The sequence below is a fragment of the Coregonus clupeaformis genome, unplaced genomic scaffold (assembly GCF_020615455.1).
Source record: "Coregonus clupeaformis isolate EN_2021a unplaced genomic scaffold, ASM2061545v1 scaf1015, whole genome shotgun sequence".
NCBI classification, from domain to species: Eukaryota; Metazoa; Chordata; class Actinopteri; order Salmoniformes; family Salmonidae; genus Coregonus; species Coregonus clupeaformis.
Genome location: NW_025534469.1, coordinates 70,245 through 97,650, shown reverse-complemented (window position 1 = coordinate 97,650; position 27,406 = coordinate 70,245). Strand labels below are relative to the sequence as shown.

At 43.2% G+C, this 27,406-nt stretch overlaps 1 protein-coding gene and 1 long non-coding RNA gene across 3 annotated transcripts; one reads left to right on the top strand and one right to left on the bottom strand.

Moving 5' to 3' along the window:
* Nucleotides 1-626: 626 nt before the first annotated feature.
* Nucleotides 627-3,989, bottom strand: LOC121548260. Its single transcript, XR_005996640.2, has 3 exons — nt 3,905-3,989; nt 2,787-2,847; nt 627-944 (listed from the first exon to the last, which is right to left on the bottom strand). It is a non-coding gene; the product is annotated as an uncharacterized LOC121548260 (long non-coding RNA).
* LOC121548259 (tyrosine-protein kinase Fes/Fps-like) lies at nt 3,973-25,456 on the top strand. Of its 2 annotated transcripts, none has more exons than XM_041859673.2 (19): nt 3,973-4,129; nt 7,212-7,441; nt 8,797-8,970; nt 13,812-13,908; nt 14,177-14,360; nt 14,822-14,959; nt 15,264-15,383; nt 15,522-15,644; nt 17,233-17,428; nt 19,868-19,945; nt 20,886-21,095; nt 21,167-21,289; nt 22,233-22,286; nt 22,405-22,523; nt 22,620-22,714; nt 22,825-22,948; nt 23,552-23,709; nt 24,167-24,289; nt 24,989-25,456. In XM_041859673.2, the coding sequence occupies exons 2-19, from the start codon at nt 7,217-7,219 to the stop codon at nt 25,138-25,140; spliced, it is 2,493 nt and encodes an 830-aa protein (XP_041715607.1). In that variant the 5' UTR covers nt 3,973-4,129; nt 7,212-7,216; the 3' UTR covers nt 25,141-25,456. The 2 variants fall into 2 exon arrangements, with proteins under 2 accessions (XP_041715607.1, XP_041715606.1); XM_041859672.2 differs by having other exon boundaries at nt 7,124-7,441.
* Nucleotides 25,457-27,406: the final 1,950 nt, after the last annotated feature.

Sequence of the window (27,406 nt, the reverse complement as noted above, 5' to 3'; positions counted from 1 at the left end):
ATGGCGCCACCCGGGATACAGCGCGTAAACTTGTGTATACGTCGTCTGGTCTTTACACGACGTCAGGAAGAACTACTTCTAGGGGTCTCGGCGCTACTGCACAGGTACATTGAAAACGGAGAAATACAAGAATTGGCTTTGGTGCTTAGCTGTGAAAACCATTGGTGAAAACCCTAACATTTCTGTGTCTAAGCACTTATGACACTACCGTGGAGGACCAAACCTGCCGTAATTATAATTAAATTAAGAAATAAATGCACACAAATAGATACAGAAATAAATGAATGCACACAAGTGGTGGAAAAAGTACCCAATTTTCATACTTGAGTAAAAGTAAATATACCTTAATAGAAAATGACTAAAGTGAAAGTCACCGAGTAAAATACTACTTGAGTAAAAGTCTAAAAGTATTTGGGTTTAAATATACTTAAGTATCAAATGTAAAAGTATAAATCATTTAAAATTCCTTATATTAAGCATACCAGAAGGCACAATTTTCTTGTTTTTTTATTTACAGATGGCTAGGGGCACACTCCAAAACTCAGACATCATTTACAAACGAAGCATTTGTGTTAAGTGAGTCTGCCAGATAAGAGGCAGTAGAGCTGACCAGGGATGTTCTCTGGATTAGTGTGTGAATTGGACCATTTTCCTGTCCTGCTAAGCATTCAAAGTGTAACAATAAGTTTTTGGTGTCAGGGAAATGTATGGAGTAAAAAGTACATCATTTTCTTTAGGAATGTAGTGACGTAAAAGTTGTCAAAAATATAAATAGTACAATTTTATTTAGTTAATCTGCATGTTTGTCATCTGATTTCTTGGAGCCTGGTGGAGATGGATGCAACCATACTACAAGGCAGGACATTTTTCTGCATCCAGCTTGAGGCTTTCGATCAGCAGGAACATGGAGCACTCTGTCTCAGTAAAGGCGGCCGCATTCTTCCCTGCCGAAACAGTTAGGTAGAGTTAGTGCATATATTATGACGACATTTTGTGAGTTTTTTGTTGTTGTTTTTTGGATGCTGCACCAAACATCTTAGTTTGATGTAAAATTGCGTGACTAAGATATCTTCGGCAAAAACGTCAAAATTAATGACAGATTTCTTGAGTTATCTTAGATTAATTCCGACAATTTTGAGGAAGCGTATACTGGCTACGGCATCTCAAAATGGACAATCCGTAGGGGAGACCGGGGATGGCTCTGGAAGCGAGAGAGCGCTGACTTTTCGGACGGGTTAGCCAAGAACAAGATAAGAAAATTGAAAGATAGGCAACGATGCCAGAGTCCCCTGGTGCGAACCAGGAGTACGGTGGAAGTAACTTTAGACAAAGATTCGGTTGGAGAGCCTCGTAAATGGCTTCCCTTGAGAAAGCAAGAACAAGATGTATGTCAGGAGTGCAGTATTATCATAAGGAGACGTATACTTGGAATACGGAGGAGGAATGGAGGGAAAAAGAGAGGCAGAGGAGGTCTGAGAGAGAGAGAGGGAGGAAGATTGCGCGCTTGAGTCGGTTAAAAATGGCGGGAAAGGGGGAGAAGGTTTGTTAAAGTAGAATGGTAGAAAATGTAAGCAGAGTGAGCTGAAGACAGGAGGAGAAATGGAAGTGAATGAGGGTGAAGTACTCGGAGCCCGAAGCTTGCACCGAGGGTCAGGATAAAGATGAGTCTGTGACAGTAGGAGTGAAGTTTTTGGAAAGAGTGGACCCTTGCCTTTTGGCTGATACATTTTTGGTTTCAGGGTGGGTGAAAACAGAGTTGGTTATAGTGGAATCGGTGAGGGTAACCAGAAGTGGTCTAGTAATAATTGTTAGTGTTTCTGCTGGTCAGAGGGAGAAGGCGCTCGGAGTTAAACAAATGGGGGCAAGAAATGTGAATTTTTTTGCTCTCCAGAAAAGGGCGCCATTGAAAGCAGTGATTACTGGGGTAGCAGTAAAAGTTGACCAACTGAAGGGGAAGATCCCCGATGTTTATGATGCTCGTCATTTGGTGCGACGCAAATAGGGTGGGGAAACAGAATTGTCTGTTCTTTTGAGTTTTGAAGTTGAGTCTTTGCCCGACAAAGTGAAGTTAGGATATATAAGTTATCCTGTAGGAACTTATGTGCTGAATACATAATGGTGTTACAGGTGTCAAACTTATGGGCATGTGGCAGCAGTGTGTAGGAGGGAGGTTCCAAAGTGTGAGAAGTGTGCAGAAGGGCATGAGACAAAATAATGTGTAGAATTGGGGAAAGTAGTGGTATGTGCTAATTGTAGGGGTGCCCATGGGGCTGGGGATCAGACATGTCCTGTGCGAGAGAGGCAGGTTGAGGTTTCCAGGGTAAGAGTAGTGCAGAAGTTGTCATATGGGAAGATGGGTCAAGGGGGAGGAGTGGTGAGAGTAGTAGATCTGTACCAGTACAGAGGGATAGGCCAACAAGTGATATATGTTTCAGTAAGATTGGATTTTTAGCATTTTATAGCAATGGTTATTAATTGTACTGCAGGGATGGAACGTAAGTCGAACAAAAGTGAGGTTGTGATGGCAGCTGCAGAGAGGTATTTGGGTGTGCAAGACTTGACATCAGAAGAGTTACAGAGTGTGTTAAGTGGTGATGTCCCATTCTTTCAGGTTGAGGGCATGAGGTAAGAATAAATATTTAAATAGTGGAGTAGGGTGGTGTTAATTTAATGTAATTAATTTTTTTGAATTTGTGAGTGTGGTGTTACACAATTTAACAATTTTGTTAGTGTCACTGATATGGAAATTCACATACAATATTCAGTTCATAAGCATTGATTAATACCTCTAGGGCAGGGGTAGGCAACCCAGGTCCTGGAGTGCCCGCAGGTACTTCATCTTTTCACCTGGAAGACAAGGTGTGTTGAATTTAGGCAATCACTGAACTGCTCAATTAGCCCAGTTGATCAGGGCTGTGGTTCAGCACATAAAAACCTAATTGAACATTCAATTGAATGGCGCTGTACTGAACGACCAGTTGAAAAAGAGGGAGGGGTTGGATTGTGGGTTCAAAACGCACCGCTGCCCTTTAAAAACATCACTCATTGCTTCAAGTCACACCAACTGAACGGCACAAACGTATCTCAAAGTCTGTTCGAAACTGTTTTGGGAAAACCTTGCGTTCAGTACAAACCGTTCCGCAACGTCGCAAACGTTCAAGCGAACTTAAAGCAACTCTGGTGTGCGGCACTCCAGGAACAGGGTTGCCTACAACTGCTCTAGGGTCCTGTGATGAAACGACTGCTGTGCAAGGTATTGGGCAACAGCTTTCTTCCAGGACCCAGATTCACAAAGCGTCTCAGAGTAGGGAGAGTGATCTAAGATAACCTCCCCTTTGTCAATGTAATTGTACTAAGGCAAAACGTATCCTAAAATCAGTACTTTGTGAATATGGGCCCTAACCTGTCAGCAATGTCACATTTTCCTAGAGAGATTTACACGGTTATCAAAACATCACGCCTACACGAAACACAGCCCTTATTTTAAGTGTTTCTAAAATCCCCAATGAGGAAAACGATTGGAACAATTTACCTGCTTGCCCGCTAGGTTTTATGGGTATTACTCTATTGACGTCATTAACAAGTCCTTTCATTTATATTTATGGTGCATTCTTATGCATGTACATCTCATACTTTTATATTTCATTGTGCTGTAGGCAGGTGTTCTAGAGTATTTTCAGAAAGTATAATTTTGGATCATGAGAATGTCACTAGCGCAAGTAGGACAACCGCTGTTCAAGCTAATGCTGTGTTCCAATTTACAGTCACCTGCTTACTTGCAATTATTGTCCCGTTTATCCACCCAGTTAATGAGCTGCTATGTTCTTGTACCGTGCTGTACCCATAGACATTAAAACCAGGGCTGTACCAAGCCATCCGTCCCGAAGAGGACGCAGTCACTCACCTCCCCAGTCAGTCCCGCTGTGGTAGGACAGCGCTGGCTTCCTGCTTTCAGATTTTTCCTCATGTGAGTTTGGTCGCGGTGCCTGACCAGTGATATCAATACTACCTCACTGTAACAGTTCCTGTCGCCACAATTAAATTAATGCCTCCTCGATAAGAATCGTCATAGCCTACAAATGCTATAAATACTTGCAACGTCGGAGTGGACTGCTTGCAATAACCTGAGGTGAGAATATTCTTTCAGACGACGTAGGCTCATGGTCGGCTACACTACAGTATACTATTATTGAAATCGTAATGAAAGCCTACATGGGCTATTGATAATGATACAATTTGTATCGGACTCAATAGCTAACTACACATGCACATCTCCCTATGAAGTTAGATAAAGGATTTTGTGTGATCGAATTTCGATCAGGGTAAACTCATCAGCAGGGCGGTTTTACATGTTCAGGTGTAGGTTTCGTCAACACATTCCTCATCCCTGTTGTATGTACACAGAACAAATATACAAACGCAACAATTTCAAAGATTTTACTGAGTTACAGGTAATATAAGGAAATCAGTCAATTTAAATAAATAAATTAGGCCCGAATCTATGGATTTCACATGACTGGGAATACAGATATGCGTCTCTTGGTCACAGATACCTTAAAAAAAATAAAAGTAGGGGCGTGGATTAGAAAACCAGTCAGTATCTGGTGTGACTATCATTTGCCTCATGCAGTGGGACACATCTTCACATAGAGTTGATCAGACTGTTGATTGTGGCCTGTGGAATGTTGTCCCACTCCTCTTCAATGGCTGTGCGAAGTTGCTGGATATTGGCGGGAACTGGAACACATACACGTCGCTCCAGAGCATACTGAACATGCTCAATTGGTGACAATTCTGGTGAGTGTGCATGCCATGGAAGAACTGGGACATTTTAAGTTTCCAGGAAATGTGTACAGATCCTTGCGAAATGGTGACATACATTATCATGCTGAAACATGAGGTGATGGCAGCGGATGAATAGCATGACAATGGGCCTCAGGATCTCGTCACGGTATCTCTGTGCTTTCAAATTGCCATCGATAAAATGCAATTGTGTTTGTTGTTCATAGCTTATGCCTGCCCATATCATAACTCCATCCCCACCATAGGGCACTTTGTTCACAACGTTGACATCAGCAAACCGCTCACCCACATGACGTCATACAAGTGGTCTGCAGTTATGAGACCGGTTGGACTTACTGTCAAATTCTCTAAAATGACGTTGGAGGCGGCTTATGGTAGATAAATGAACATTCAGTTCTCTGGCAACAGCTCTGTGGACATTCCTGCAGTCAGCATGCCAATTGCACGCTCCCTCAACATCTGCACATTTTAGAGTGGCTTTTTTTGTCCCTGGCACAAAGTGCACTTGTGTAATGATCATGTTCTTAATCAGTTTCTTAATATGCCACACCTGTCAGGTGGATGGATTATCTTGGCAAAGGAGAGTGGTTATGGATGATGCCAGAGTTCCACAGTAGGCTGCACTATATTAAGCCTCAAATCCATCTTATTTTACCGTTCTTCTCTGTAATAGTGTAATAACTCACTTAGTAAAATTACGTACCCTAAAACCAATAAACAGTTTAGAACCGTATCACACTTGTCAGCTGTTCTGTTTTCAAGAGGAAGTGCTGCCTAACTGTTTTCCCCCTTGAAAATAAATCACTGGGAAGTGAAACCCTCCACATGCCACATTTGCTTAGAGTTACACAACTACAACTTGTTTTAATAATCAGTTGTGTAGTCTTGGAATTATTTATGCCTCACTAAGTTGAACTAATTCACCTGACTACAGTCCAGTAAAGAAAGTACACCCAAAGTCCAGAGTCTAATCAAATCAAATCAACATTTATTTGCCACATGCACCGTTGTAGACCTTACAGTGAAATTCTTACTTACAAGCCCTTAACCAACAATGCAGTTTTAAGAAAAATAAGTGTTAACTAAAAAATAATGAAAGAGCAGTAGGGAGGCTATATACAGGGGGTACTGGTACAGAGTCAATGTGCGGGGGCACAGGTTAGTCAAGGTAATTGACGTAATATGTACATGTGGGTAGAGTTCAAGTGACTATGCATAGATAATAAACAGATAGTAGCAGCAGTGTAAAAGAGGGGGTGGGGTGGGGGGACAAATGCAAATAGTTTGGGTAGCCATGATTAGCTGTTCAGGAGTCTTATGGCTTGGGGGTAGAAGCTGTTAAGAAGCCTTTTGGACCTAGACTTGGCGCTCCGGTACCGCTTGCTGTGCGGTAGTAGAGAGAACAGTCTATGACTAGGGTGGCTGGAGTCTTTGACCATTTTTAGGGCCTTCCTCTGACACCGCCTGGTATAGAGGCCCTGGATGGCAGGAAGCTTGGCCCCAGTGATGTACTGGGCAGTACGCACTACCCTCTGTAGTGCCTTGCGGTCGGAGGCTGAGCAGTTGCCATACCAGGCAGTGATGCAACCAGTCAGGATGCTCTCGATGGTGCAGCTGTAGAACTTTTTGAGGATCTGAGGACCCATGCCAAATCTTTTCAGTCTCCTGAGGGGGAATAGGCTTTGTCGTGCCCTCTTCACAACTGTCTTGGTGTGTTTGGACCATAATAGTTTGTTGGTGATGTGGACACCAAAGAACTTGAAGCTCTCAACCTGTTCCACTACAGCCCCATCGATGAGAATGGGGGTGTGCTCAGTCCTCTTTTTTTTTTTCGTAGTCCACAATCATCTCCTTTGTCTTGATCACATTGAGGGAGAGGTTGTTATCCTGGCACCACACGGCCAGGTCTCTGACCTCCTCCCTAAAGGCTGTCTCATCGTTGTTGGTGATCAGGTCTACCCCTATTGCGTCGTCGGCAAACTTAATGATGGTGTTGGAGTCATGCCTGGCCATGCAGTCATGGGTGAACAGGGAGTACAGGAGGGGACTGAGCACGCACCCCTGAGCTGCCCACGTGTTGAGGATCAGCGTGGCAGATGTGTTGTTACCTACCTTTACCACCTGAGGGCGGCCCGTCAGGAAGTCCAGGATCCAGTTGCAGAGGGAGGTGTTTAGTCCCAGGGTCCTTAGCTTAGTGATGAGCTTTGAGGGTGCTATGGTGTTGAACGCTGAGCTGTAGTCAATGAGTAGCATGAGATGAGAGGATAAATCCCATGCATTCTCATTCAGTTTTTCTTTTAATCTTCCTGCACCTTATCAGCCAGATCACGTGTGTGGTTCATTCTCCCACATCCACTCCAGTGTCTACTGTCTACAGTTTGACTGGGTTCCCACTGCTCTGGGTGCAGATCTGATGGGGTTTGGAGAGGACCTGTGGTGTCCCCAGGCCCACACGGCCCTGATGCGGCTGCAGGACTCGGAGCTGCGTCTGATGGAGGTGATGAAGAAGTGGATGAGCCAGCGGTCCAAGAGTGACCGGGAGTTCTCTGTTCAGCTGCACCAGATGGCTGCCATGGTTGAGAAACTGGAGGGGCCCCATCCTGGGGGAGGACTGGACTACATCAGCCAGCTCAACCAGGTACTCTACGGGTCCTTCCATTTGAGTAAGAAAAAAATAAAATAACATTGACCGCACCTCTTTTGATTTTAATGAAGCCTTTTATAAATATTTGCTCATCATAGAAGTGGTCCGAAAGTAACTTTTTGGACCTGAATGCCAAAACATTTAGGAGGTAGAAGTGCTCAATGTTGACCCATTTTGCATACCCCACCCTACCATGAGAAATCCATGTCTTCATCACTGGAAAATATAAAAGGTTGGGTTTGATATCATTTAAAAGCATACAAACAGGGTTGTCATTATTTTATATGTTCTTGAAAAAACATGATTTTTAATAACAATGGTACTTTTTGTAACCTTTAATATAAATTATTAAAAACACGTAAACTCTGATTTTTTTCGCATATGTTGTAGCTTAGACCCTATTTTACATCATCTGAGGTGTTTGTATTGTGCCTGCCATCGGTTGATACACAGCATGCTCTTGAGGATAGGGTGGGTGACAGTTGTTTTAATTATACTGTCAATCTTCCATAGGAAACCTATTGAAATATAGATAATATAATAGGCATTCCTATTTAAGTTGACATTTGACGGTGGGTGGATCGGTGGCCATCTTTGTGGTAGTAATTGGAAGTAAAAATTATTATATTTCAATGATGTACCGGCTAAATTGCAGTGGTCTGGGATATGTCCGTTCTATGAATTATATTTCTATGATTTAAATTACACCCACCCTGTATTCAAAAGTATACTGTGTCTCAACCGACAATATAAACATCTCGGATTATGTAAAATAGGGTCTAAGCTACAACATAAGCCAAAACCAAAAAAATCGTAGTTTACTTGTTTGTAGGTAATTGACGTTAAAGGATAAAAAAAGGAAATGTTTTGTTTGACAACCCTGTTTTTAAATGATGTCAAACTCAACCGTTTATCTTTTCCAGTGATGAAGACATGTACAGTATGTCTCATGGTCGGGCGGGGTAGGCAAAATGGGTCAACTTTGAGCACCTCTATCTCCTAAATGTTTTGGCATTCCGGTCCAAAAAGTCATTTTCTGACCACTTACTTCTACCATAGACAAATATGAATGGGAAGTTTCATTCAAATCAAAAGGGGTGCGGTCAAAAGGTGATTGAAATCAAATGGAATGACCCCTACACTGTATCAGTGGGTTTTAGCAAGCTCACTGGTTTGGACATTAGACTACATCCACCCCCAGCTGCAAAGTGGACTTGACCTTTCAAATAGTATTGATGATTGATTATTACGTTTGATCAGTAGATAGCGATACGCAGAGTATTCTCTTTATTAATTCTGTCTCTCTCTGTCTCTTTCTCTCTCTCTCTCTGCCCTCCTCCCTCTTTCAGTCGTGGGGTGTGCTGGTGTCTCAGACGGAGAGTTTGAGTCGTGTGATGCGACGGCAGTCTGAGGACCTGCAGGTTGGGCCCCTCAGCAAACTGACCCTGCTGATCAGAGACAAGCAGCAGCTCAGGAAGACTTATGCAGAGCAGTGGAGCCAGCTCAGCCAGGAGCTCAGCAGGGTCAGACACATACACACACACACACACACGACTGCACGTACACACACACAAACAGATGAACATATCACTCTGTAAAACTAAATTTGCCCTGATAAAGATTACCAGGCACTTTGTAGTCCTCCACTAAACACCTTGTCAGTTTGCTTTCAAAATGTGAAGTAGCTTCCACTTTCACATACTGGCTTTAAGCTATATGTTTGTGTTGAGAAATATGCAGTAGCCTACAGTGTTGAAAATAATCACACAAATTTACAGAGAGTGGTGCTATTTCTGAATCTTGTTCATAGCTCATACTGTATCTGGTTTGTTTGTTAATGTGTTATGATGGTTTCTTTGGTTACCACTCTATTTTAGAGACAGTTTACATATCTATGTAGAGCCTTTTGCCTCTGATCTTGTCAAACAGGAACTGTATAAATAATAATGTTGCACAAAGGGCTATTACTGTAAGACTATTAATATGACTATTATTAAGGCTTATTGCCGAAGGACCTTTAGTGGGAATACTGTTATCACCTGAAACAAACAGTCAGACCAGACGGTCACCTTGTCCTAATCTCTGTAATATGATGTGCTTACTATGAAGATCATGGCATATGTTGCAAAGAAAGCTGTTTTAAAGTCTGGGCTTGAAATAGTTAAAAGTACCACAAATGTGTGAATTTAATGCATTCCCTTTCCAACAGTGTGGATATGCAGCAGGCGCTCCTCTTTGAGATGCAGAGCTGCACAGTTAATGCAACTTCATTAACAGACAGCACTCAGTTGAAATTAAATCCAATGGGCTGTAACTGAGTTTGGCCATTGTTGTCTAATTGAGAATTTTTCTTGCATAGTAAATGCATTTTGATGAGCAAAAGCCATCGGGGACTTTAATATGACAATAGTTTTTGCCCTTTCCATGGTTGGGTTTATGGGTTGCAGTTTGTACATTTCCTGGGTCAGGTTTTGCCTTAGTACCCTGTACAGTGCACTACAAACAGGTCACCGGCCTAATGCAGACATAATAATAATAATAATAATAATATGCCATTTAGCAGACGCTTTTATCCAAAGCGACTTACAGTCATGCGTGCATACATTTTTGTGTATGGGTGGTCCCGGGGATCGAACCCACTACCTTGGCGTTACAAGCACCGTGCTCTACCAGTTGAGCTACAGAGGACCACCATCCTCAGCACTTTGGTAGTGCAAGGTACAGTGCATTCGGAAAGTATTCAGACCCCTTCCCTTTTTCCACATTTTGTTACGTTACAGCCTTATTCTAAAATGAATTAAATAAAAACATTTCCTCATCAATCTACACACAATACCCCATAATGACAAAGCAAAAACAGATACCTTATTTACATGAGTATTCAGACCCTTTGCTATGAGACTCAAAATTGAGCTCAGGTGCATCCTGTTTCCATTGATCATCCTTGAGATGTTTCTACAACTTGATTGGAGTCCAACTGTGGTAAATTCAATTGATTGGACATGATTTGGAAAGGCACACACCTGTCTATATAAGGTCCCACAGTTGACAGTGCATGTCAGAGCAGAAACCAAGCCATGAGGTCGAAGGAATTGTCCGTAGAGCTCCAATACAGGATTGTATCGAGGCACAGATCTGGGGAAGGGTACCAAAACATTTCTGCAGCATTGAAGGTCCCCAAGAACACAGTGGCCTCCATCATTCTTAAATGGAAGAAGTTTGGAACCACCAAGACTCTTCCTAGAGCTGGCCGCCCGGCCAAACTGAGCAATCGGGGGAGAAGGGAGTTGACCAAGAACCCAATGGTCACTCTGACAGAGCTCCAGAGTTCCTCTGTGGAGATGGGTGAACCTTCCAGAAGGACAACCATCTCTGCAGTACTCCACCAATCAGGCCTTTATGGTAGAGTGGCCAGACAGAAACCACTCCTCAGTAAAAGGCACATGACAGCCCGCTTGGAGTTTGCCAAAAGGCACCTAAAGACTCTCAGACCATGAGAAACAAGATTCTCTGGTCTGATGAAACCAAGATTGAACTCTTTGGCCTGACACCATCCCTACGGTGAAGCATGGTGGTGGCAGCTTCATGCTGTGGGGATGTTTTTCAGCGGCAGGGACTGGGAGACTAGTCAGGATCGGGGGAAAGATGAACGGAGCAAAGTACAGAGAGATACTTGGTGAAAACGTGCTCCAGAGCGCTCAGGACCTCAGACAGGGGTGAAGGTTCACCTTCCAACAGGACATCGACCCAAGGCAAACAGCCAAGACAACGCAGGCGTGGCTTCAGGACAAGTCTCTGAATGTCCTTGAGTGGCCCAGCCAGCGCTCGGACTTGAACCCCATCAAACATCTCTGGAGAGACCCGAAAATAGCTGTACAGCAAAACTCCCCATCCAACCTGACAGAGCTTGAGTGGATCTGCAGAGAAGAATGGGAGAAACTCCCCAAATACAGGCCCTATTTGGTAAAATACCAAGTCCATATTATGGCAAGAACAGCTCAAATAAGAGAAACGAGAGAGAAACGACAGTCCATCATTAATTTAAGACATGAAGGTCAGTCAATACGGAACATTTCAAGAACTTTGAAAGTTTCTTCAAGTGCAGTCGCAAAAACCATGAAGCGCTATGATGAAACTGGCACTCATGAGGACCGCCACAGGAATGGAAGACCCATAGTTACCTCTGCTGCAGAGGATAAGTCCATTAGAGTTACCAGCCTCAGAAATTGCAGGCCAAATAAATGCTTCACAGAGTTCAAGTAACAGACACATCTCAACATCAACTGTTCAAAGGAGACTGTGTGAATCAGGCCTTCATGGTCGAATTGCTGCAAAGAAACCACTACTAAAGGACATCCAATAAATAAAAGAGACCTGCTTGGGCCAAGAAACACGAGCAATGGACATTAGTTTGAGATTTTTGGTTCCAACCGCCGTGTCGTTGTGAGACACGTTGTGGGTGAACGGATTATCTTCGCATGTGTATTTCCCACCATAATGCATGGAGTAGGAGGTGTTATGGTGTGGGGGTGCTTTGCTTGTGACACTGTCTGTGACACTTAACCAGCATGGCTACCACAGCATTCTGAATGAGTAGGTGTGTCCAAACTTTTGACTGTTAATATATAAATATATAAATAATATGGGGGATTGGAAATGATGCAGACAATTACATTGATGGAAGCCACAATCTATCTGCAATATTAAAACTGATCTATTCCCTAAATTATATATATTTTTTAAATAGTTATAATTAACCTTAGATCAGTGGTCGATCGCAATCGACTGGTTGATCTCCAAGACATTCCTAGTCGATCGCCAAACATTTCTGTAAATAAAACTATGATAAAGCCTTGCGTTCCTATTTTTTTTATTTGTTTCGTGCTGTTGGCAGTAGGTGCACTTGATTCAGCAGCCCTAGCACAGGGAAGGCAAAGTGTTCTCATTTTGAACCATTTCATGTGTCTGTAGATAGAACTCCGCCTACCCGGCGGATGCAGAGAGCAAATTAAGTGCACTGTCATCGTCACAGAAAAGTTGATACTGTGAGATTCAAAAACTTTTATTAAAACCATGACTAGAAAGACTCAATGAATACAGCAAAGATCTGCTGTTTTTATGAGTAAGTTCATGTTTAAGTTGTAATTCAACACTGTCAACACTTTGTTCATCACGTTTATAAGCCATAAAATACGCATTCTCCCTACTTCCACTCATGCTACAAACAGCACTGCAGCTGCAATGAATGAGTGTAGCAAAGTTTCGATAAGCTTGCGTTTGTTATTGTTAGTGGCTTTTCTTTTTTTATATCGAGGAATATTTCACTTTCTCTGGTCATAGGAATAACAACATGAATTGGTGCATGAGGCAGAAATAATGCAGTGCGACTTGAGTTTTGCCATCAGCTGGAAGACTCTGTCCTCTTTCTCAGCGGAGAAAACAACAACATTATTATGCTCACTCAGCTCACTGCCTCAAGGAATACAACAGATGATCTATTACCAGTGTGATCATATACCTACATTTTTTAAACATCATTTCAAAATTATCTGAGAAGAACATCATTGGCAGGGCAATTCAAGCATAGCCAATATGCACTGATAATGTATTGGGCCTATAGCCTACTGCACAAACATCATTGCTACAGAACTGTTTTTAATTGGTTAATGTTACATAGGCCTATGTTTTTTAAAGTCATGTTTAAAAAATAAAATAAATAAATGAACATGCATGCTCGGCTTGCATTTTGACTCCGAAAGTGATCTTGACTCAGAAAAGGTTGGAGACCACTGCCTTAGATGGTGGCTTAGTGGATACGTTAAGGGTAAGGAAATGCAGGAAGACCAGTTTCTGTTACCAGGGCCTCTCTGACGTAACCAACCACTTCATGTGTGCTTCTACCTCTGAGATGAGCGGTGTTGGGCCTTTCCTGTCTGGTCTTTCTCCTTTCTCTCTCATCTGTCTGTTTTGTCTCAGAGGTGGCAAATCCTGTTTACTGGAGGGCCACAGTGTGTGCTGGCTTTATTCCAGCCTAGTACTAATATACCTGATTCAACTGTTAAAGCTTGGTTCAAACAAAAGCCTGCACTGTGAAGGCACTCCCGCTTTTAACAAACCACACCCCTATCACTTGTTTGTACAGTATCACCTCCACCCCTTTTTAAGTACATTTGTGATCCCCTCCTTTCCCTCTCTGATGACCGTGCTGTGTGGTTAGGTCACAGGACGAGTAGAAATGTATTTGAGGACTCTCATTGTCCTCAGAGAGTGGCTGAATATCTCTATACGCATCCCATTTGTTCTTCAATTTATGCACCTTGTTTGGATGGTGAGGTAACTCCAATATACCCTTTCCATTTGTCAGGTGACCCAGACGGAGCTGGAGAGGCTGAAGGTCAGCTACAGACAGCTGGTGAGGGATGCAGTGCAGGCAAAGAGGAAGTACCAGGAGACCAGTAAAGGTGGGGAAGCTCAGTCTGTCTGGCTCTGTCTCATTTCTCCAAACAGCACAAATACACTCTCACTCTGACTGGCTGAAAGGATTACATGCTGGACAACAGATGACCATTACCTCCTGATAGTTCTGTTTAGACAACTGGTGTCCTAATGATTCACCGAATTAACACAGTTGATCATATTAGTAGTGACTATTTGTCATGTGTGTTGTTTTTCCACTTCTATGCTACAGATGTGTGTTCTACTGATATATCGTGTCTTATGTTTGTTTAGATAAAGAGCGTGAGCGGGCGAGGGAGCGCTATGTGAAGGCTACTCTGAGGCTCCATGAGCTTCATAATGAGTATGTGCTGTCAGTCAGAGCAGCTCAGGTGTACCATCAGCACCACTACAGCCAGGCCCAACCTGCCCTGCTCATGGCACTACAGAGCCTACAGCAGGAGATGGTACTCGTACTGTAAGTGTGTCTCTGTGTGTGTGTGTGTGTGTGTGTGTGAGGGGAAAGCACAACTCTCAGCCAGTGATGAGATCATATTGTGTGTGTGTGTCCAGCGCGGTAGGGAAGTACTGACTCTATGGTCATCCCATCGTTACAATGCATGGTTTTGTATCTCACTTAATATCCTTCCCTTCAGATAAGATTTCAAGCACTCATGGGAAGTTTGATATAATAGTTTCTGGCTGTTGTCCAAATCCACATAATGTAATCTAAACTGGCCCTGGAGACCCACAGGGTGTGCAGGCTTTTGTTGCAGTCCAGTACTATACATACCTATTTAATAACTGATCATCAAGCCTTTGATTAGATGAATCAGGTATGTTAGTGCTGGGCTAGAAAAAAGCCTGCAAACCCATTGGTTCCCCAGACCAGGGCTGAATAATACTGCCCTGACCACAGACTTTTGCCCTGTAACCCAGGAAGGAGATCCTGCAGGAGTACTATGACATGTCCAGTATGCTCAACCAGGAGGTGGTGTCTGTCCACAAGGAGATGTCTACTGCTCTGAAGGCCATAGAGCCACACAGAGAGTACGAGAACTTCATCCAACAGAACAGGTATTCAGCTGCAAGCCTCTGTCTCCTGTCTACAGTCTACTTTCTTGAACTAACACTTGCACTTGTCTTTTCTTACTAGTACTGACTTTGCTGACAGCTACTTATTGAGGAAAACATTGCTTGCTATGACTGTCAGATGCAGTTCTCTCTCTTAGTGCATTCATGTTAAGGTAGCTAACTGTAAGTTGCTCTGGATAAGAGCATCTGATAAATGACTAAAATGTAAATGTTCTGATCTTAGTGCGGTCAAGAGGCTGAAAGGTTGACCGTGTGTGTGTGTGTGTGTGTGTGTGTGTGTGTTCAGGTCTGTAGGGGAGGTTCCGGTGTGTGTAGAGTTTGACTCTGGTCTTCTGGAGGACTCTGATCGGCTAAAGGCTGGAGAGCTGGAACTAAATGAGCTCACAGTGGAGGGTATCCAGCACAGGTTAGTTTACACACACACACACACACACACACACACAATCTCAACACCCCTCCTCCCTCCTCTTCACTTCCTCTCTCGTCACCCCTTCATCTCCCCTCTTGCACCTCCTCTCTCCCCATGTCTCTCACCCTCTACCAGGCTGACTGCAGTGGAAGAGGAGCTGCTATCTCTAGCTGGTACTGTGAGTTCCCAACAGGCCTCAGTCAACCAGCTGGAGTTGGAGCTGGAGGCAGAGGAAGAGGGCATCAAACGGGGTCAGAGGTGAGGTGATATCCACATATACAGGAAGGTCCAACTTCACATGGGCAAGCATACTTGGTAGTTACTTACGCAGGTACAGTGTAAATAGATAGTACTTACAGCTGTTTGCAGTGTGTTGGTGTATCTCCTCTCAATGGTGGTGTTCATCTGCAGGCAGTCTGTCCTATCAGAGTAGTTTAGTCTGCTCTCCTCTCCTCTCTGCTATGGCTGGCTGAGCTGGATGCTCTCTGGGGGACAGACTCACTATGCCTTATGAATATAACATGGTGATATGAGGAGACTTTTCAAGCTTCTCCTCTCATTTGTCTTGGTTTAGATGCCTGTCCGCTGTTATTAGAAGTGACTAATAAGCTCTTAGTGCATAGATGGAGCAGCTGTGTTGACAGACACGAGGCTAATGTTCAGTGGAGCCGAGGGAAACATGCATCTCCTTAAGGAGTCATGGGTTTGATTAAACACTTTAGAAATCAACAGAGACGGACGGGAGTGACTGAATGCTTCCTGGATTAGTAAATAACTATTTTACCCAAGTGGTGATGTTAGTTAATGTAGCAGTGCAATATTTGAAGGCTGAGTAAGTAAGAATTTTGTCCACAAATATACCCACATTTCTATTATACGTAAATAGTTTATGTTTAGTGAATGCCATAATGTTGTTATTTTGTTAGATACTCCCTATTAGCTGAAATATTTTTTCAAAGCCATTTTAGCTGTCGCGCTAGCTGTTTGTTCCGAACAGATTCACAAATCATGGGAATTTCTCCATCCAAGGCACGTGTTGCTAGGCAACCCCCCTGCACTTGCCTGGGCAGGTCTGCTCCCTCCATGGCTAAAGCCAGTGTGAGAAACATGCTAACAAATGTTTGTCCTATGAACTAAATAAATACTGCACTCTGACCCACAAAACTTATTTACTAGGTTCATGATAGTGTTGAAACTTCAAAAAGTTTCATTGGAATTTGCAGCTGTTGGTAAGTAATGCATCTGCTAGCTTCTGACATGACTTACTGCATCTTTAACCCTACTTCTCCCCTATAGAATATCTCATTTAAACTATACTGTTGGTGAGTGTCCTGCGGAAGTGATATGGTCATGGCTAAGGTGTAGGAGATGGGCCAGTTAACCAGCATTCTTATGTAAAACCATCAGGCATGTCAGTTAACCTCCTGAGTGGCGCAGTGGTCTAAGCCACTGCATCGCAGAGATCCTGGTTCGAATCCAGGCTCTGTCGTGGCCGGCCACGACCGGGAGACCCATGGGGCAGCGCACGATTGGCCCAGCGTCGTCCAGGGTAGGGGAGGGAATGGCTGGCTGGTTTGCAACGCCAGGGTTGTGGGTTCGATTCCCACGGGGGGCCAGTATGAAAAATAAAAAAATTATGTATGCACTCACTAACTGTAAGTCGCTCTGGATAAGAGCGTCTGCTAAATGACTAAAATGTAAATGTAAATGTAGTTATGCTGTAAATATATTGACAGTGAGGCGACAGTCAATGGAATTGTTATTATGTTGAAATGGAGACACATTGTTCCACAGTAACATCACAATGTTTTATTGATGAGCTGACAGGCTGCTCCTCTCTCTGCAGGGTGTACCAGTTCAGTAAGAGGCATGCGCTGGAGGAGAGCCGACAGCAGGTGATGCTGTCCCTGGGAGCTAGAACCAGGCTGGAGGCCCAGAGGTTGCTGCTGAAGGGGAAGCTGGAATGGCTGGGGTCCAGTGAACCCCCACCTGCCCTGGGGCTGGAAGAGGACCGTATCTCCCTCTCCTCCATCACCTCTAGTGTAGGCCCTCTCTCTCTCTCTCTCTCTCTCTCCCTCTCTCTCTCCCTATCTGTCAAACACGCACACACACACCCTCTGTATATCTGATCACTGCCACTCATCTGAAAGAGATACCATGCTTCCTGTGGTTGAGATTATCTCTGTCCCTTGCTTCTGTTTCATTGTCTTGTCTCTCGTGGGAACCTGACCTGTGATTGCACTCATTGTGTAAGATCTTGTAAAACATGTTGAAATGGGCTCTTGTTCATTTCTAGTTCTCCATTGTGTGTTCAGGTTCTGCTCATTCATTATCAGATGTGATTGTTGTGTACTTTAGTTTATTAGCTTGGTAGTTTGCTGCTTTCTAAGTTAGACAAATACATAATCACTAAAAAGTGAATGTACTGTGGGCTTATGAAAATCAGTGGGCGATATATAAAAGCTTTTGAAATCACATTGTTATGAAAACGAAAGAAATTAAACAAAAGGTTAATTGGTTTGTCGTCCCCTCTATAAACACGCAGTAGTACCAGATGACTAAAGTAAAGTGAATTGCATCAAAGTTTCCATGCAGGTTGTGTTGTAACCCTGGTGTTATGGCCATTTATAAAATGCCACCATGTAAAAAGCCATATGAGCACTAAAATGTGAAGTTCATAGAAGCACATCAAAAACATTAAAATGTTAATGAAGGCATATATAGAATGCTCAACTATTTTCAATCCTAAATATTAGGAATAAGCAAAGGCTGCTAAAGACCGCTAAATAGCCATGACTGCTAAATAGTTAATTAAATGGTTACCTGGACTATCTGCACTGACCCTATCTTGCACTGACTCTATGCACACTCACAATACTATATATACACTATATGTAGACTCACTCACAAACATTGCACTGACACTCTCACACAAACCCACACATTCACATACACTACACACACACACACACACACACACACACACACACACACACATATCATTTTACAATCATCAAATGCTGCTGCTACTCTGTTCTTTATGTTACTCTTATTATCTATTCTGATGCCTAGTCACTTTACCCTGCCTTCATGTACACATCTACCTCAAATACCTCATACCCCTGCACAGTGACATAGTACTGGTACTCCCTTTATATAGCTTAATTTTAGTGTATTTTATTCCTCTTGTGTTACTATTTGTATTTTTCTTATTTTTAACTCTGCATCGTTGGAAGGGCTCGTAAGCTAGTGTTTCACGGTAAAGTCTACACGTGACAAATGCAAATTGATTTGATTGAGTACAGCACAGTAAAGGAAAGCAGAGTATAGGTCAGTACTGTAGAGCACACTAGAGTACAGTATAATTTACTGTATAGTACTGTACTGAACTCTACTCTGCTGTACTGTACTCTACTGTAATGTACAAACTTGTGAAACATAGACGTCTATGATTGGTACAGATGTGGTGCGGTCCGGACCAACCAAATGTTGTCTTGTTTTGGGGTGGAGCTCATTAGAATAATAGCCAGTATGTAGAATAATACCCAAACATGCAAAGGAGGATATAACATGTTTCTACCTTTGTGTACCTATTCAGGATACATCACCATGAAGATAATGCATTTCTGTATAGTACAGATCAGGGACCCATGATGTCATTCTGTTACCGTCACTCTGTTACCGGGTGTTAATCCACTTCACTTACTGTACTTCAATATCCAAAATAGATTTTTTCAAACTCAAGGTGTCGTTTCATAGCTGACACCCCAATCTTTCTGCAGACATCTTTTAATCTTAATTTGGAGTAGATATTTAACCAAGTTTTTGGAAAACGTGGTCACATAAAAAAACTGAAGATTTTACCGTCATTCTGTTACCAAACTTTACATCTGCACTGATCTTCGAATAAATGTGTTTTTGTAAAATTCTGTGTAAATGTTTAAAATTAGTGCTTGTACATAGTTGTATGATTTGTTTAACTTTACAATCAATGGTTTTTGTTTGGCATACTTTGAAAGTAAAACATCTCAGCGTCATGCTGCTATCGTGGAATTGCCCTTATGTAACCTTACAGTTAAACTAGAAGGCATCTGAACTACACTGACTCAACCAGTCTGTTCTGTACTGAGAAAAACCTATCCTCATCTCATTCAGACAGCCATCTCTATTGAAACAGAGGCATGATTGAGGATCCTGGTGCTTTGCATACTTTGTGGTGTCATTGTGTTGACTCAAGTGCATTCCTTCACCCATTTTCATAGTGCTGTTTTATCCAGAGCCACGCTAAAGCAAACAAGTATTTTGTTCTTTGACATTCTCTACTCATCATTTGTGTAATGTTTTGTAACATTCTCTCCTCATCTGTGGATTATGTCAAGTGTTTCTGAGTGCTGTTACACATTATTATTAACACAGGTAGTGGTGGTGATGAGCATTCCTAAAAGAGAGGTTGATGATGGTTGTGCTCTGTGTTGTTTCAGGAGAGGGACGGCCTCAGAAACCTCAGTGTGGACGCCATCATAAGCCACCTTAGCGGCCTGTTCAAACCCAAATACACGGTCAGTGATGTAACGTACACAGTCAGTGTTCATAAATAGTCAGCTATGGTCATGCATAGGACACAGTCAGTTATAGTCATACCACTGATGCAGCATACACAATCTGTTATGTTCATACACGGTCAACTATGGTCATAGATGGTCAATGAGGCATCAATTGTGATCACCCCTCTCACAGATGGACCAGTTCTGTTTCACCCACCTGCTACCTTTGATTTATCTGTCTCTGTCTATTCAAACAACTCAAGTCAGACTGTTTCCTTGTCAAACAGCAATTGGTTGTGTTTTCTCTGTAAGTAATGGTTTTCTCTGTAAGCCTAACTGTTCAGAGTAGGAATCCAGTTGTGAAACACCTTGTTACTCATCAGGCTTTCCTCTATTTTTATCTATCTTATCTCTAGAGATGTTTGTTTAAAATGTTGTAGTATGCCTTATCTTTTCATCTGAACAATAGTATCTTTTTGAATTGGCGCCATGTTGTCTGTAGTAAAAATAAAAAAGACTGCTGTCCATGTGTGGTCTTTAGAGATGTATTGTTTTTGAGCGGTGTATTTTGTATCTCCTGATTTAATGTATTTTGTATTTGTATCTACCTTGTATTTAGTCTCCTTAGCAGTGTATTGTTACCCTGTCTATTTATTCTACTGTGATGTAGTGGTTTAAAAAAAATTGGTGGGTAAACTCTGATTGCCGGTTGTGGTGAAAAAGTAACCCTTCCTATTCTTTCAATGCATTTTTCCGCAAAAGGTGTGTAAACTGTGTTGACTCGTTTACCCTCCACTACACCACTGGATGTACTTTAGTAGTGTTTGTTCTCCCTGTGCTGAATCTCATCTAGAGATAATCTCCCATTGAAATAAATCGATGATTTATGAATGAGTCTCAGTGGGCGCTGCATGCCCAGGTCCCCCATTGACCTTGCTGTGTGAACCCCCTCCAGGTGCCCCCTGCCCTGTCCCCAGTCCCAGAGGTAGAGCGCCCCCTGGAGCAGCAGGACTGGTACCACGGCGTCATCCCCAGGCTGGAGGTCCAGGAGCTGCTGAGGAGCGATGGAGACTTCCTGGTCAGACAGAGTCAGGGCAAACAGGAGTACGTCCTCTCTGTCCACTGGGCTGGCTCTTGCAGGCACTTCCTTATCCAGAGCACAGACGTGAGTGTGTGTGTATTTACAATATGATCATGTCTGTACAGTTTGTATGGTTATAAAGTGTGTGTGTTTAGAATATGTTCCGCCTGGATGGAGAGGGATTCCACACCGTTCCCATGCTGATGAATCACCTGGTCTCGTCACACCAACACGTCACCAAGAGGTCTGACATTGTCCTGAAGAGACCTGTCCTAAAGGTAACACACTTGCTGCCCACACACACACACACACACACACACACAAAAACAGGTCAACTGTAATCTATTGTAGATCCTGTTTTACCTTTGTTGAAAGGTCCCTTGTTTTTGTTTTAGCGTGTTTAATTCAAGGTTCTCCAACGCTTTATTTGTCTATGTATTTCTTAAATATTAACGTTTCACTTACCTAAATAATGATTAAATTACACTCCCACATGTTTAGTTATTATCTTTCTCTAGTAGTACTGTAATGACATAATGGACTCCTTTATTTTTTATCAGGGAGTCATACTGAGACTGTCCCTTTTACAGATGAATTGCATACCATTTTATCTCAGATGGTGTTCTAAATCTGTCCTTTGCAGGACTACTGTAAAAACCCTCAGCTGCCCTTCTCATTCTGTGCTGTGGGACAAGAGGCTGTTGGTTAATGTTTCTAACAGGTTGAGAAGTCAGGGGCCTTGCAAAGTGTTAATGGGGCCCCGTGTCTCCGGTCCTGTGTGTTGGTGTTGATTGGACCTGTGGGATTAACTTTATGTCTGTGGGAGTAGGGAGATGTGTGAGTCAGGGGGTGCTCTTGTATGTATATATGTAGGCCTATGTTTTTTGTGTGTGTGGAATTGCGACCTTGTAGTGTGTGCAAAACACTGTGTTTGTGCCTGCATGCGGTCAGGCTTCTATTCTGCCCCTCCTGAGCATGTTGGAAGTGAATGGACTCTAAGCATCCACCTGCTCTGCTCACCACTCTGTGTACCAGCTGTCTCAGCGTTTTGCAGTCACTTAGGATCCATCAGATTTTAATGAGCTCCCAAGATCCACATACTCATACTTTCTCTCCAACCTCCTCCAGAGTGCTATACATACCACACGCACATACATTACCATTCAGAAGGAACAGCAGCACCTGTGTCTCTGATTGGTTCCTCTGTCTCTCTACCTCCAGGACAAGTGGGTTCTGGAACACGATGATGTCATCCTGGGGCAGAGCATTGGCCGGGTGAGCTCACCACCTGTGGAATGTCTGTTTGGAGTTATGAGAGACTCTGTCAGGTTGGCGTTCTGTTTTTGTTTTAGCCAAGATACAGAATCAAGCCTGATGTGTGTCTGTTGTCCAGGGTAACTTTGGGGAGGTGTACAGTGGTCGTCTGCTTTCTGATAACACTCCGGTAGCTGTGAAAGCCTGCAGAGAGAACCTGGCCCCAGAACACAAGAACAGGTTCCTTATGGAGGCCAGGTCAGTCTGTTTCTTTCTCTCTTTCTCTCCCTCTCTCGTTCTCTTTCTCAGTCTCTCTCTCATTCACATTGACCTTGCTCTCTCTCTGCTGTGCAGGATCCTGAAGCAGTATGACCATCCTAACATAGTGAAGCTGATTGGTGTGTGCACACAGAAACAACCCATCTATATCATTATGGAGCTGGTACAGGGTGAGCCAATCTGTCGAGCGCCTTTACACTCTAACCATAGCTACAGTACATTCTATCATTACAATGGACTAATAAAGTGTGTGTGACTGTGTGTGTGTCTATTTTGCCAGGGGGAGACTTCCTGTCCTTCCTGCGCTGTGAAGGTCACAACCTGAAGTCAAATATGCTGGTGAAAATGGCAGAGAATGTGGCGTCTGGCATGGAGTATCTGGAGAACAAGAAATGCATCCACCGGTGAGAGGCTAGGGAGATGGATCTAGTCTCAGACATGGAGCTGAATGAAGGCTGACATACAATGTGACAAGATTACATTGCCTTTGATTGCACAATTTATTCTAGATGATGAAACAGATGGAGGTTTTCAGGACAGTGAAGTTAACCCAGTGTGTAGGGGTTACTGGAGCCTGTAGCGTAGGAACGACCTTAGGAGTGTTAAGCTGCTGTGTCTCTGAGGAGGTAGTAGAGGACAGAGGGCTCAGAGCCCTGGCTCCTGGCTCATCAGAGGAGTGCTGGATAATTAACCCAGCAGGGGCACATCCAGGCTGGATGCTCCAGCCCCGTTACCCCTATCACTCCTCCTAACACTGCATGTCAAACTGCCTCCCCTCACTACTACACCCTGCATCAGGGAGCCCACAGATGACAAGAGCGGCTGATTTTCTCTCACTTATTTATCGTCTGTCTTTTATTTCTCTCTCTCTCTCTGTGGCTCGTCTTCTACCTATCTCTTCCACTTCGATTATATCGCCCCCTTTCCTCTTGCTCTCTGTCTTTCTCCTCTTTTCCTTACCCCCTTTCTCTCTCTCTCTCTCTCTCTTTTCCTCTCTCTCTCTGCAGGGACCTGGCAGCCCGTAACTGTCTGGTGGGAGAACAAAGCAGGGTGAAGATCAGTGACTTTGGGATGTCTCGCGAGCAGCAGGATGGGGTCTACTCTGCCACTGGGGGCCTCAAACAGATCCCTGTCAAATGGACAGCCCCCGAAGCCCTCAACTATGGTACGTCCCATCTGGCCCTGCCCCGCCGGCCACAACACTGACAATCATCTTTCTCTCCCCTCCTCTCTTTATTCATCAATCTCTATCTGCATATCCCAAGGCTAGAGATAACCCACTAGACATGGCAACAACCTGTCAACTCAGCCATCATTCCTCACCCTGTGATCAGTGTACTGCTTTTGTATTTCTCTGAAATATCATCTGTCTCTAACAGACACACTGAACTGTGCTCTCTGGGGTTGGAGTGCTTGTGAAACAGAGTTCTGTCAGAACATGTCAGAACATACCATTTGGGGCTTAGAGGAAGCTTCATTTTCAAAACTCGATCACTACTTTTCTCAGGCTGTGATTGTGGAATAGCATACAGTAGTAGTACAGTTGAATGGGTATGGGATCTCTCCAGGATCACCGTCAAATGGAAAAGCTGTCTCAATGCTGCCCCCTGCCTGTGTTTCAGGGAGGTACACCACGGAGAGTGATGTGTGGAGTTTTGGAGTTCTCCTATGGGAGATATTCTCCAGGGGAGTCACCCCTTACACCAACATGACCAACCAGCAGACACGGGACGAGGTGGAGAAAGGTACAGCTAGTCAATGAGATTTCTAACACATTAGTCAGAATTTGGAGTTGACTGTACTTCATGCTCTGTAGGAGTTTCAAGTTTTAATGTCACATGCACAAGTGCAGTGAAATGCCTTTCTTGCAAATTGAAAACCCAACAATGCAATAATCAATAACAATGTAATACTACAAAAAAACACACAAGAAATAAGAAGAAATATGAAGAACACAATAAGTAAGTAAGCATATTATATACAGGGTCAGTTCCAATACCATATTTACAATGTGCAGGGATACTGGAGTGATGGAGGTAGATATGTATAGGGATAAGGTGACAAGGCATCAGGATATAAGATAAACAGGGTAGCAGCAGCTTGTATGTGAGTGCGTGTGTGTAGAGTCAGTATAAATGTATTGCATATTATGTGTGAGTGAGTGGTTGGAGTGAGTGTGTAGGACCCTGTGAGTGTGCATAGACGGTGCAAAAATAAAAAGGTCAATAAGGATACAAGGTTAACTCAGATTGTCTGTGTAGCTATTTTAGGAGTTTAGGAGTGGAGACGCGACATTGTAGAAATGTATAGAACAGACATGACTCTGGGTAGAATATGGAGTTAGGTCAGCTCTATACAGGAGTCCAAACCATTTCACCCCTCTGGATAAACCCCAGGTGAAGCCAACCTGATGTCCAATCATGTTCTGCTGTCCCGTCTCCTAGGATACCGGATGCTAGCCCCAAACTCCTGTCCTCCAGATGTGTATGCCATTATGTGTCGCTGCTGGCAGTACGACAGCAGGAACCGGCCATCCTTCAGCAAACTCAGGACCGAACTCAGTGCCTTATACCACAAAGTGTCCTTACTCAAGTGACTTGTTTGATTCTCTTTTACCTTTTCATATGGAGCAGATGTTGCCTTTATTTAATATACATTGATTATAGAGAAAACCAGTTGCTATGTGATCTTGATTTTACCATATTTAAGTAGTGATAATGCACCAGGCTGTGAGACCAAAGGTAATGTAAGTACACAGGACGTGTGTATTGAAAACATTGGTACCATGTTCTACAAAGTAGAATATTCTATATCTGTTGAATGTTGCTATTGTTTACTGTATTACATTACTGTAAATGTACAAATTGAATGTTCCTATTATATCAGCTTTAAAGAGTTGATAGGATATCTTTCTCTGTTGTCTTGTCTTTTTTTAATATACACTGAACAAAAATATAAACGCAACATGTAAAGTGTTGGTCCCATTTTTCATTAGCTGAAATAAAAGATCCTGGAAATTGTCCATAAGCACAAAAAGCTTATTTCTCTCAAATGTTGTGCACAAATTTGTTTACATCCCTGTTAGTGAGCATTTCTCCTTTGCCAATATAATTCATCCACCTGACAGGTGTGGCATATCAAGAAGTTGAATAAACAGCATGATAATTACACAGGTGCACCTTGTGCTGGGAACAATAAAAGGCCACTAAAATGTGCAGTTCTGTCACACAACACAATGCCACAGATGTCTTAAGTTTTGAGGGAGTGTGCAATTGGCATGCTGACTGCAGGAATGTCCACCAGAGCTGTTGCCATTTCTCTACCATAAGCCGTCTCCAATGTCATTTTAGAGAATTTGGCAGTAAGTCCAACCGGCCTAATAACTGCAGACCACGTGTAACCGCGCCAGCCCAGGACCTCCAAATCCAGCTTCTTCACCTGTGGGATCGTATGAGACCATCCACCCAGACAGGTGCTGAAACTGTGGGTTTGCACAACCGAAGATTCTGACAGTTTGTGCAGAAATTATATCTCAGGGAAGCTCATCTGCATGCTCATCGTCCTCACCAGGGTCTTGACCTACGGCAGTTTGACATTGTAACTGACTTCAGTGAGCAAATGCTCACCTTCGATAGCCGCTGCCACGATGGAGAAGTGTGCTCTTCATGGATGAATCCCGGTTTCAACTGTACCGGGCAGATGGCAGAAAGTGTATGATGTGGTGTGGGAGAGTGATTTGCTGATGTCAATGTTCTGAACAGTGCCCCATGGTGGCGGTGGGGTTATGGTATGGACAGGCATAAGCTATGGACAACGAACACAATTGCATTTTATCGATAGCAATTTGAATGCACAGAGATACCGTGACAAGATCCTGAGGTCCATTGTCGTGCCATTCATCCATCACCTCATATTTCAGCATGATACTGCATGGCCCAATGACGCAAGGATCTGTACACAATTCCTGGAAGCTGAAAATGTCCCAGTTCTTCCCTGGCCTGTTTGGGATGCTCTGGAGCGACGTGTACGACAGTGTGTTCCAGTTCCCGCCAATATCCAGCAACTTCACACAGCCATTGAAGAGGAGTGGGACAACATTCCACAGGCCACAATCGACAGCCTGATCAACTCTATGTGAAGGAGATGTGTCGCGCTGCATGAGGCAAATGGTGGTCACACCTGATATTGACTGGTTTTCTGATCCACACCCCCCTACCTATTTTTTACAAGGTATCTGTGACCAACAGATGGAAATCTATATTGCCAGTCATGTGAAATCCATAGATTAGTGCCTAATTTATTTATTTAAATTGACTGATTTCCTTAAATGAACTGTAACTCAGTAAAATCTTTGAAAATGTTGCATGTTGCGTTTATATTTTTGTTCAGTGTATTTAAATTAATTAAAATCCTCTGATCATGATGATGCCTGTGTTTTCTACTGCTTTTGGGGCGGCAGGTAGCTTAGTGGTTAAGAGCATTGTGCCAGTAACCGAAAGGTCGCTGGTTCTAATCCCCAAGCCGACTAGGTGAAAAATCTGTAGATGTGCCCTTGAGCAAGGCACTTAACCCTAATTGCTCTGCATAAGAGCATCTGCTAAATGACTAAAATGTAAATGTTTTGAAAATGTGGCCATTGGAGAGCAGCGCTGTGTGTGTGAAAGACTGATCCACTTACAGTGAGGCTAGTGATGAGAATTAACATGTAGATAACTGTGATAGGTGATTTGAAGGAGTCAGGCGCAGGAGGGTAAATCACAGAATACCGAGTTTATTCCGTAGTACAGAGTTATGCTGGATAGCGCAATACAGGCGCACTGGAACAAAAACAGGCACGGGGAAAATATACCCCGGCAATACAA